The 11,845-nt window shown below is 59.2% G+C and overlaps 2 protein-coding genes across 2 annotated transcripts; both read right to left on the reverse strand.

The window, feature by feature from the left end:
- Window positions 1–373: 373 nt before the first annotated feature.
- Window positions 374–2,443, reverse strand: J7T54_006208 (Inorganic phosphate transporter-like protein; the record flags this gene model as incomplete). Its single annotated transcript, XM_051504983.1, has 1 exon — window positions 374–2,443. The coding sequence occupies one exon, from the start codon at window positions 2,441–2,443 to the stop codon at window positions 374–376; it is 2,070 nt and encodes a 689-aa protein (XP_051366725.1).
- A 1,930-nt stretch (window positions 2,444–4,373) lies between these two features.
- On the reverse strand, window positions 4,374–10,365 carry J7T54_006209 (Serine/threonine-protein kinase-like protein; the record flags this gene model as incomplete). The annotated part of the gene is made up of 2 exons (XM_051504994.1): window positions 4,374–9,839; window positions 9,889–10,365. The coding sequence occupies 2 exons, from the start codon at window positions 10,363–10,365 to the stop codon at window positions 4,374–4,376; spliced, it is 5,943 nt and encodes a 1,980-aa protein (XP_051366726.1).
- Between the last annotated feature and the right edge of the window lie 1,480 nt (window positions 10,366–11,845).

Consider the following 11,845-nt stretch of genomic DNA (forward strand, 5'->3'; position numbering starts at 1 on the left):
GTAGATACCACACTTTGTTTGGACGGACCACGGCTGGGGGCCGTAGCCCCTTTTTCTGGTCTTGACTTTTGTTTACTTTGGCTCCCCTTTTTCTCCGCTGGGGATCACCCTTGATACCACTGGGAGGAATGGCGTTGTGCGATTCACGGACCTAGTTTATGCCTTTGCGTGTACACACACCTCCATGCGGAGCTCTCTGCTCGGCATTTTCTTTTGCCTGTCGAGATCATCACACTGCCTAGACCCTCACGGGCTGCAGAAAGGCGCAATGAATATATATCATAAACATGATGGGTATCTTCTCTCTCTTTTTTTTCTTTCTTCTCGTTGCTCTATCTATGCGTTAAACTATACAAAAATCTCTACCGCAACCTTATTGACTGCTGGTCCCGCCAGACGAAGCCTTTTCATTCAGGACACCTTGGGAACCCGGACGAGGGCCCTTGGGACTAGAGCGCACAAAGTAGTCGTGGATCTCGGGGGAGAACTCGCCGTCGTCGGGCATGCCGCTGGTCGTGTGGTCTCCGTTGCCGTGCTCCTTGGGGCCCATGGCCTCGCGGACGTCCTCCCACTCCTTGCGCATGTCGTCAATTTTGGCCCGCCAGTCCTTCTCGGCGTGATAGTTCTTGCCCTGGCCGCGGAGGCGCTCCCAGAGGGACAAGTGCTGGGGGTGGACGGCGACGCCGTGGTACTCGTGGCTCTTGCCCCTGACAATGTAGCTCCAGCGGCGCTCCTGCTCCTTGAGGTCGAGGCCGGTGGTGTCGGGGAGGAAGAGGAGGGTGAGGAGCATGCCGGCGAGGCCGAACCAGGGGACGACGTAGAACTTGGTCTGATTGTCAATGTAGTTGTAGAGGACGCTGGCGAGCAGGGCGCCGGCCTTGCCGAAGCAGGCGCTGAAGCCGTGGGCGGTGGCGCGGACGGGCGTGGGGAAGACCTCGCCGGCGACGAGGAAGGTGACCGAGTTGGGGCCGAACTGGTTGAAGAAGGAGCTGAGAAAGTACATGGCCTGGAAGGCGTGGATGCCGGCCGGGGAGGTGTAGTACTCAAAGTTGAAGGCGGGGATGACGAACATGAGGAAGCACATGAAGAAGCCGACCTGCTGCATCATCTTGCGGCCGTAGAACTTGTTGTCGATGAGGAGGGCGGCGAGGTAGTAGCCAGCCAGGGAGACGGTGATGTTGACGAGGTTCCAGGTCCAGGTGGTCATGAGGGAGTCTGGATTGCTGGAGATGACCTTGATGAACTGGCCCTGGAAGAGCTTGTTGCCGTAGAAGAAGACGTCGTTGCAGAACCAGGTGCCGGCGGTGGCGAGCAGGCGGCCGCCAAAGTGCCTGAAGCAGTACTTGAGGGAGTTGACGTCGTAGCCGGTGACCTTGCGGCGCGACTTGGCCTCGGCGAGCTTCTTGCTGGCGTTGGGCATCTTCCAGGTACGGTAGTAGACGAGCCAGAGGGTGCCGACGGCGGGGAAGGCAAAGGACAGGCGGAAGGCGTACTGGGCCGCCGACTGGGAGTAGGGCGGGCCGCCGTCGCCGGAGTTGAAGATGACGAGGAGGACGAGGAGGACGACCTGGTTGACGAACTGGCCCCAGCCCTGCATGAGGAAGGCGGTGGTGACGCGGCGACCGCGGTGCAGGCGATCCTCGCGCGTGGACAGCTTGCCCGAGGCGACGGCATTCTCGAGGGACGAGGTGGCGGTGATGGGGTACTCGCCGCCGACACCCAGACCGTAGAAGAAGAGGGACCAGGCGTAGCAGATGACCCAGCCCTGGAGCGTCAGGCCCCAGCTGGCGGTGAGCATGAGGAGACCGATGAACATGATGAGAGCGTCCTGGATCAGGCCCCAGCGACGACCGACCCAGTCGCCGATGACGCCGACGGCGGCCTGGCCGACCATGATGCCGATGATCTCGAGGTAGGTGACACTGGCGACCCAGTTCTTGGAGCAGACCTCGTTGCTCTCCCAGCAGGCCGGCCACACCTTGGCAAACAGCGGCTCGAGGTTGCCAATGGAGAAGAGAACGTACCCCTCGAGACCCAGACCGGCACCGGGCAGGATGGCGTTGCGGAGGTACCAGGCAGCAGGGGACAGCGGGTCCTTCTTCACCATGCCGCCGATGGTGGAGAGCTCCTCGTGCGCGGCAGCGGCATCGACCTTGGCGACGAAGCGGGCGCGGCGTGCGAGGGGCATGTCGGCCCAGTAGGTGCCGTCAGCGTCGTAGCTGTCATCCGGGCGGGTGACATGGCTGAAGATGCGGCGCTCGTGGGCATTGGTGCCTGCGAGGACGTCGTGCGCGTCGTCCTGCTGGCTGTGCTGCTGGTCGGAAGAGCTGTCGTCGCTCTCCCCGTCAGCGACAGGTCCGTGGGGAACGGGTATTTCGCCCAGGATCACGGAGTGATGATGGTGGTGGTTGTGCGCGCCTGCATGAGTGTGGTCCCCCGCCATGGTGTATATGCTGCTATGTGTGCGACTGTATGTGTGTGTGTCAGAGTGCCTGTCGCAAGCAGCCTTGTGCCCCTGAGAAGGAGAAAGCCCTTGAAAACTGTCAAGTTCTTTCTTTCGTGCTTGAAAGGGGTTTTTCTGAAAGTGGGCGGATGGGTGGGCGAGCCGAGGTCGACAAGAAGCCTCCTGTCTGGCTAGCGAGCAGACTTGTTGGTGTTGTGGAAGGCGCACGTTGATATTGTCTTCTGTTGGAGAGGCAAGAAGACTGGACCCTTTCACTTCACGACAGGAAGGAGGGCAGGAGACGGAGGTGCTATTGGGCTCAGGCAATCCAGACAAGGACAACATTCCAGACCCAGCAGACAAGCATGTCGACTACCTATATACTATACACACATGTGGAGGACTCGTCGTCGTCTTCGTCGACGCCGAGTCGAGTCGTCGCATACCTAGCTAGCAATGGGGAAGAAAAAGCCAAACTCGCGATGCCTCGCAACGGCCAGTCACAATGCTGCATTCAACACCGTGCTCGTTCTTGTGGACGACAGGCGCGGACGGGGTCGATGGGGGGAGGGCTCTGCGAAGGTTTTACTATGGACCTCGCAGAGGGCCGCGCGGGAGGCCAACAAACAGCCTAGGCTACCTAGGTACGTTAGCAGGTGGCGCCTCACGGAACGGAACAGACGGCAGGCGGATCTGCCCACGTACCTACTCTGTACGTTCGGTATGCACTGGCACACATAGCAGACTGCGCGTGCCGGAACGTCGGATCGACTAGTCTCGTTTCGTCATCCTCGTTCCTCAGGAAGCGGCAAGACACTTGAGGAGACAACAGCACAAACTGGTAGAATATAAAATACGTGCCTAAAAAGAAGCATCTCTTCATTCACTCGGAAACGAGGGCGGGCTAGATCCGAGATGGTGGCCATGGGAGGACAATGCTCGTCGTTGGACAGAACCAAGCCCGGCTCTCTCGAATAGGAAACTGATCGCGTGAGCTGACCGAGTCGTCCCGCTCGCCAAGACCAGCCCCGGCACTTTTTGCCGAGAACTCTGCATCGAATTATGGGGATCAGTTGACAGTTCTTCTTGTACGTGTACTAGGATATGCACACAATGCGAATGCAAGTAAAACGGTATGCGTCTACGGAGTAACCAGTACCACACGCATACCTATGTACCTACGTACCTACGCACAGCCTCCTCACATTGTTGCCGATCTGAAGCAATGCGCTCTCACGATGGCATAGTCGGGTCGCCGGCCAGATCATCACAAGTGCATTTGGTTTTTCTTTTGGTTTTTTTTTTCAATTTCCATCTGGTGCCTAAACCCTCCCTCGCCCGAGCCGACTGATCAAGGCGAGCCACGGATGTCGTGCGCCCCAATCGAAAGCCTAGTTACCAGATTGCAGTACCTCTACGTGACTGTGTGAGCACAACTTCATTCACTACCGGACTAAGTAGCCGTATTCCCGGGTCACCCAGACACGTGCCGTCACCCGCGTAATCCGATACGATGACCGTCAGTGAAAGTGAAGAGAAGTCGTAATGTAAATGTCTGTATGCTGTCACAGCTATAGCTTCGCGTCTACGCGCTTATGATACAATGTCCGACCAGTGACGACGGCGGTGCTCTCCTTCGTAGGCCTCCCATCCTGCCCATGGACGCGCCAGTCCGCAATGGCAGAGGCATCCATCTTTTCGTCTGTCCCCTGGACCCTGGAAAAATAAAAAAAAGTAAAAAAAAAATAGCTTCCACTTGAGAACGCATTTTCCTCATGGAAAAGGTCCGCCCACTTTGCTGCTATGTGCTGTTGCTGAAACCCTAGAAACGCCGCGCTGTCATGTCGTGATAAATAAACAAATGAGAGTGGTATGAGTGAATAAAAGGGGGGGGAACTGCATACAGCTGGCGTGGCGGCAGTGATATTGCTCACTTGGTAGCCGCACGCGGCGTCGCGTCGTCCTCCGCGGACGCTTCTGCAGTGCTACTGGAGCGGTTTGGACCCTGCGGTCGTGGTGTCGCGTCCATGCTGTCCGCAGGCGGCCCGCTCCCCTCGAGGTCAGATTCAGACGCCGCCACCTTGCTCTGCTGTGGTGGAGGCGTCTTCTGCTCTGGCAATGGTCCTGCTCCAGGTGCGTCTGTCGATTCCAGATTCATGCTCTCCATCTCGTGGCACGGGGTCGTCATGACCTGGGTCACCGCCTCCGGCGTGCTCTCGGATTCAATGGCGCTGTCGTGGCTGTTGGCGCGCATCATCTCGACACCCAGCTTGGAGCTCGGTAGCGATGACTTGCCACCCATCTGAGGCCCGTTGCTCCGTCGAGGTTGTCGATCCCGCACCTGCACCTGTCCCAGCTCCTCGTCCTCGTCGTCCGCAGATTCCATGCTCTCGGCGACACCCCTATCCGACTCGTCCTTCTTGGGCTCCAGCTTGTCGGCCGGTCGAGTCGCTCGCTCCAGCTGAGGGGGCGCGGAGCGCTGGAGTGTGAGCTGCGGGATTCTTTGGACGCCCTCGGAGACGGCGCCCTGCTCGGTGATGCCCAGCCCACCATCGTCCCAATCTCCGGTGCCCTTCCGGCTTGGGGCCTGCAGAGGATCGTCGGTCGTCGCTGATTCGGAATCGCAGACCGTACTCGCGCTGAATGAGTCCTCGCGGCTGGTGACCACGGACGACAGCACAGATGATCCTTGGCGATGAAGCGTGGAAGAGCTTGAGCCAGACACATCATCCGTTCGTGTTGTGGTAGCCCTCCGCAGTCCTGAAGAAGCTGGCTGTTGCTGTTGCTGTTGCTGTTGCTGTTGCTGTTGCTGCTGCTGCGATGGTGGCGGTGGCATCGTGCCAGAGGACGGGGCTTGGCCAGGAGAGTCCGGTCGCCAGTGACACAGACCACGTAGTACCTCGGTCAGCTTGGACGAGCTGATGGGCTTCTCGATGAGCGAGTCAAAGTAGTGTGGCGCCTGGAGCTCCTTGAGGTACGCCGTGATGGCGACAATCGGTGTGTGCGAGTTGGCGTTCTTGGTCTCGCGGATCATGCGCGCCACGTCCGTCCCGTTGATCTGGGGCAGCTTGAACTCGAGGAAGATGACATCGAACTGGATCTCGCTCATCGAGTACCGCACAGCCTCGGACCCGTTAGGCACGGAGATGGTGCGGCAGCGCATCTTCTCCAGCAGCTTCTCCATGACCATGCGCGCCACGGGATGGTCTTCGCAGATGAGCACATTTAGAGGTCGGAAGCTGGGGCCCCCGTCAAACGCAATCTGCGAAAGCCGGCGTGAGCTTTGACGACGGCGCTGCACTCGTAGCAAGGCATTGTGCTTCTCGCCCTCGTTGTCAGACGACGAGGGTGACATGTCAAAGACTTGGCTGCGGCGGCTGCGATGGCGGTGCAGGGCATCCGCTGCCACGGGGCTCCCTTCTTGAGAGCCCACAGTCAGCGACCTCGACCGGCTGGTTGATGGCGTATGAGTGGTCTTGCTGGGCGTCGCCACCAGCTTCTGCGGCGGCAACGAAAGGGGCGGAGGCGGCGCAGCAGAGCCCTTGCCCTTGATCGGGGAGGAAGCAAGCGACGTCGCCGCCTTTTGCAGGCTCGGCGGCACCTTGGGGATCTCAATGTTTGTAGGAGGCTGTAGGTTCGAGGTGGACTGGTGCGAGAGGCTCGAGGAATTGCTCGAGGCTTTCCGGCGCCCCTCGGTGCCCTGTCCCGCGACGAAGCTGACCAGCAGCGGCGAGGACGGCTGAGACACGCGACTCGGCGAGGCGTTGGAGTGCCCGTAGCCAGATGGCGACTGCGGTCGGTTGGCTGCTTTGGCATTGGAAATGGTCCGCTGCACTGGGTTGGCTACCACGGGGCTGCCCTCGACCGACGGCGCCGGCGATTCGCCTCTGGTACCACTGTTATTCGTGGCGGAGGCGGCTGCTTTGCTTTGCGAGGCGACAGCCTCGGCCCGCAGCTTCTCGATCAGATCCTTGTTTGCCTTGCCCAGCGCGGACAGGTTCTTAAAGGCAAACGACCCAAAGTCATCCGTCTGCAACGGCTCGCTGAGCCGCCTCGACTTGGAGTTCCGGACGTGCGGTGGGATGTGCAGCGGCATCAGCTTGCGGTGGATCTGGTTCACCTGGGATCGCACTCGCGAGAGGGCATCGTGTGGTCGGTCGGCATAGTCAGAGCCACCCCCGCCGCCGCCGGCGCTGGACGACTGAGGCGACATGTGCTCCTCCAATTCCTCTGTGAATGCCTGCAGACTCGCGCCGCGAGGGTCAAAGTATTCCGTGTCCTCGGGGTTCTCAGGTTGGGGCACGAACTGCGGCTCGTCCTCGAGAAGTGTATCCCAGCTCAAGGTGCTGAACCAGGGGTGGGCTCGGATCTCCTCTCCACCAGAGGCAAACTTGTCGTCTTTGTTGGCACCGAGACGTTCCTGTGGGTCCATGCACAGGAGCTTGTTGATGAGATCCTTTGCCTCCTCAGAGACGGGCTCGTCGGGGTCCTCGGGTGGCCACATGATCTTCCGGGCAAGGATGTTTTCGAATACATGTTCCGCCTCGCCCGCGTGGAAGGGCGGTATGCCATATAGGAACTCAAAGAGGATGCAGCCGACAGACCACCAATCGCTCGTCTCGTCTTGCTTGTCGCCCTTGATGGTCTCGGGCGCCAAGTAGTCAGGCGTGCCGACGAAGCGACGGTTCGTGTCCTCGGGGTCGAAAAGTGCCATGGCCGGAGGCATCATGCTTGGTTGCTGCGGCGGTGATTTTGCATGAGCTTCTGCACCGACCTTGGACGCGGCCATGTTCAGCGAAGCCATCTCGGGAGAAGCTGAAATGATTCCTTCCTCATCGTGCGGCGGTTTCATGCTAGACATTGGCATCCCTGCCTCGTGGTCGTTCAGCGAGAAGGCAGAAAGCATGTGCGTGAGCGTCTCACTCCCACCGCTATCACTCCGATGGCTGCTCGAGACACGACGCGGCTCGTGTTGCGTATTGCCCAGGCTGAAATACGACGGCTGGCCGAGCCCGCTGACTTCAGGGGTCATGTGAGGGGTGCCCCCCGGTGACCCGCCGCTGTGGCCGTGCAGATCCAACGACGTCGATCTGGACGAGGCCATGGAGGTCGACCGCGCAAAGGGGCCTTGCTTGAGGAGGTCAGGGGTGGCCTCGGTCGTGCTGTTGAGCGCACGTTTCTGACGACCAACGAGACCCATCCGAGACAGGCCAAAGTCTGTCAGCTTCAGGTGGCCCTTTTGATCAATGAGCAGGTTGTCAGGCTTGAGGTCTCGGTGGATGATCCCCCGGCTGTGAAGATGCTCCACGCCCAAAATGACCTCGCCTAGGTACTTGCGAACCCAGTCTTCGGGAAGTCCGCCCAGGATTTTGATCAGTGCGGCGCAATCGCCGCCATTGAGATACTCCATGACCAGATAGAGATAGTCCTTGCTTGAGAAGGTCCAGTATAGCTTGGCCACAAACTCACTCTGGCCTTGCCACATCATGATGGCACGCTCGGCCTTGACATTGCCCACCTGGTTCTTGGCCACCATGTCTGCCTTCTTTAGCACCTTGATGGCAAAGTACTCGCCCGTTGATTTCTTCTTTGACAGGTAGACGCTGCCAAAAGCACCCTTGCTGATGGGTTTGATAATCTCAAAGTCCTTGATCGAGGGCTGTGTGGAGCGTCCCTGAGGTGGCGCATGGTTGGCGTGGAGCCTCGGCGAAGGCGGAGGCTTCATGACAAAGTCGGAGATGGCAGCTGACGACTGGCGTCGGTGATGTCGCACAGGATGGATCACGGGCGAGCTGAACTCGCTGCTCCCCAGCATCGGCGAGCCCTCGGGCGAAACGACGATGTCTCCAGGGATGGGCATGCCTCGAGGCTTGATCCGCAGTGGTGATGGTGGCGGGGCCGGCCGAGAGGGTGAAGGCTGGCGACCTGGCGATGATGTGCCCGGCAGGACCAGGCTGCGACGATGGTGTTGACGCGAGCTCGCCGCTCGCCGCAGATCGCCAAACTCAGATATGGGGGACTCTGTCCGGGTGGCTGCGCGCGACGCAAGTGAGGACGATCGTAAGCTGCCTTCGCTCTCGACGGTCTCCGACTCGGAGTGTACATGTTGCTGCTGCAGCTCACGAGGTATGTCGCGAGGCTGGGCGTTGCCACCCGGAGCGCCCAAATGCGAGCGAGGGGTAAGACATTCTCGTGGGCTGCTCGATCGTGTCGAGGGAACAACGGACGGGGGACGCGAGCGCCGTGGTTGTCTGCTACGATCCGCCTGGCGAAGCGCCGTAGCCAGGGCCGAGGGACTATGATGAGGCTTGCCCAACGGGGACCCCTTGTCCCGTCCACGCGGCTCGTCGCCGCTATCTGTGACGCTCGCTGGGCGATCTTCTGATGGTACGCCCTGCTCGGAATTTTCTTGAGGGGAGACTTCTTCTGCCACATTGCCCAGTGGATACTCGTTTGGCTGTCTCTCCTCGCCCTCGTCCTCACTTGTGTCGCTGAATTGGCCAGCCGCAATGCGAGCAGCCCTGCGCATGGCTTCGTCAATGCAGTCTTGCACCAGCACGGCCAGTTCAACCCGAATCCGCTCGGCATACTCAATGATCTTGCGATGACGGAAGACGGCGTCGACCTTGGCTCTTGCGACCTTCTCCGTGTCGGCGCAGAGGGCGGCGAGGCCTTGCTCCTGCTCAACGGTGTTCGTGCTCGGTGACTGCCACTGCAATACTTGAGAGATGCGTGACTCCGATTGGGGCGACTGAGTCCGTAGCTCTCCGTCTTGCTGTGTGGCCGACTCCTTCAGGGACGGTGTGCTCACTTCAAGGGCAGTGTCGCACAGATCCATGAGAAGCTCGACAATGCGTGCCTGTGGTCGGCGAACGGCAAAGGACCGAGTTCTATTGTGTCCAAAGCCGCCCGACCGGTCCCTCGACCGAGCCATCGATGTGCCGGGCGACGACTGTGTTGAAGGAGGCGGACCAATCGGCATCCCTTTGTATTCCGCTAAAGGTAGGGGGTTCGGCTGCTGCTGCTGTTGTTGTTCGTCCGAGGTCGGCCGACTTTGTCGAGACTCGAGAGCGTCGAGGACCTTGACAATAGCGTGGCGGTGCTCTTGAAGATTCTCTTGCGACATCTGCACATCCATCTCTGCTCGGTGTTCCTGCAGACACAGATCTGTGTGCTTCTCAAACCACCAGGGCTGGATTTGGCGTTCGCAAATGCGGCAGAGTACAGTCGGTGGAGGTTTGACGCGGCTGTCGACGTTCTCGCCACCGCATTCAGCGAGCTGGTTGAGAAAGCTAGCAAGGACTTCGCCGCCAGAGCCCAGTGAGTCGACAATGACATCGGGCAAGTCGATCAGGATTTCGGTTGGGGGTGTCCACGGACGGATCATCCACATGGTCTAGCTCGAGTTAGAAGTTTTGCTCGCAGTCTCAACCAGGCACACCTACATGACTTTCTCCTCCCGAGGCACCATCATACACCATGATTCCTTGTGCCTCAAGCTCGATGGTCTCAGGCGAGGCTTCAGCGCCGTCGGAAGGTGCCTCGGCCGATCTGAGCTTGGAGAGAGGGCCTAACTCCATCGTGAAACGTATACGATGGCTCCTGGAGTCATCCCTCTCCATGCCTTCCACCACGTCGGAGAATACATTTTTGTTGTCGCTCACCACCAGTTCCGACAACTGCTTGCCGTCCAGCGTCTCGAGCTTGGTGCCGACGACATCCGCCCATGACGGGCTCGCCCACCGTACCGTCCCGTCGAGGTTGAGATCGACAATGGCATTGAGGGTCTGCTCGGCAGCCTCTCGGAGTTCTTCGCGTTCGTCACGGATATCCTGGCTGATGGATCGCTCCATGGGATACGCCTGCTGGCCGCGAAGGTGGGCGACAGCTGGCGGGGCCAGCGTGGGAGCAGGCGACTCCATTGCAGGCTTGCGCCAGCGTACGCTGTGGTCGCCGCTTCTCCCTTTCCCTTGGTGGCTCGTAGGCTGAGCGGTTCGATTCGTATATTGAGGCGATCGGAGCGATTGGGGATGATCTGGCTTGAATGCCAGGACTACAGGCTCCCGGGACCACGATACATGACGGAGGGCGGACCAAAGGTGAGACAATCGGTGAAAGTCGCCTGTGATGGAACCGTTTCGAGTATCTCGGATCAAGTCGTGGTCGACCAACGTAGTCTAGGCGCCAGATGGAAGAGAAAGATGGGCTGGAACAAAAGGTGGATCGGAGACTTGGGAGTTGGGAGCGGGCGGAGTAAATTGCGATGCTCTCTGGCACGCAGCTATGCTGGCACTTGACAAAGAAATGGAGCGACGAGGCCAACAGAAAGAACTGCTCAGTCGTGTCAAGTGGCAATTGTCGAGGATGTCGTAATTGGAAGAGCAGTTGGTGGTGCGTTCGTGAATTGCAGAGAGAAACAAAATCCGGCACGTTGATGAGCGAGCAGGGACAGGTCAGTCACGTTGGACATTCACGATGTCGTGCGGAGTATCTTGCGCACTGTGCTCCTGCGGACCACCAGCACGCACCGCACAGTGCAGATGGAGACGGGACCCAAGTTTCAGAGGTGCGCTGGGGGAAGGGTCGGCGGACGGGACATTGCGACGGATAAGCGGGGAACGGACTGTGTGGCCCAATCACCTCACACCAACTGCGTTGAGGAGACATCTTACTCATGCGCACTGTGCTAGCTCTCTTCTGACCTCGAGAGCGCACGAGTTGAATGACGGTAGAGTCACATCTCCGCCGTTATCATCAGCAAACGAGCACAGCTCGATGAACAGGAGCGAGCTAGATCGTCAGCACACATACACCCAAGCCTCTTCTCGCTTTACTGCCAAGGTTACAATGTGCCTCTGGCTTCGATGGGGAGCAAGCATGCACGCACCCATACGCTGATCCATCCACCCACCAAGACGACTGACCGCCTTCGAAGCTTACATCGATTGATAATGTTCTGGGCCGTGGTCGCTTCGTGATCGCAGTAATGACTGTCCTTTGTCAGCGGCACGTTGATCAGCATAAACATGCTGCATAAGCAGGGCAGCGCGCCGCCATACAACAACATGGCGCCTGCGTGCAGAGGGGAGTCGGAGTGATGCTGAGGGGCAGCAGCTCAGTTCCCTCCCACCCCCCTCCTTGCGCGGCCATGTTATTAGGGCCCGTCACAAAGTTTGTGTTCGATCACGCTCAATGTGGTGAATGCGCTGGCAATTATCAATTGAAGCGTGGACTTGCTGTGAGCCAATCAGCGGACGTGGGGGAGAGACATGCAGGACACGCCGCATGTTGGAGAAGGGTGGCCTCTTTTCCTTGGCTCCATCTATGTTTGCTTCCAAGTATATTGCCTAGTTTGCCTCAGAGTCCTCCGTCAAGTCTGAGTGGCACGAGTGTCTGGCATCA

Source organism: Emericellopsis cladophorae (genome assembly GCF_022114955.1).
Source record: "Emericellopsis cladophorae strain MUM 19.33 chromosome Unknown NODE_1_length_1489480_cov_119_871856, whole genome shotgun sequence".
Lineage (NCBI taxonomy): Eukaryota > Fungi > Ascomycota > Sordariomycetes > Hypocreales > Bionectriaceae > Emericellopsis > Emericellopsis cladophorae.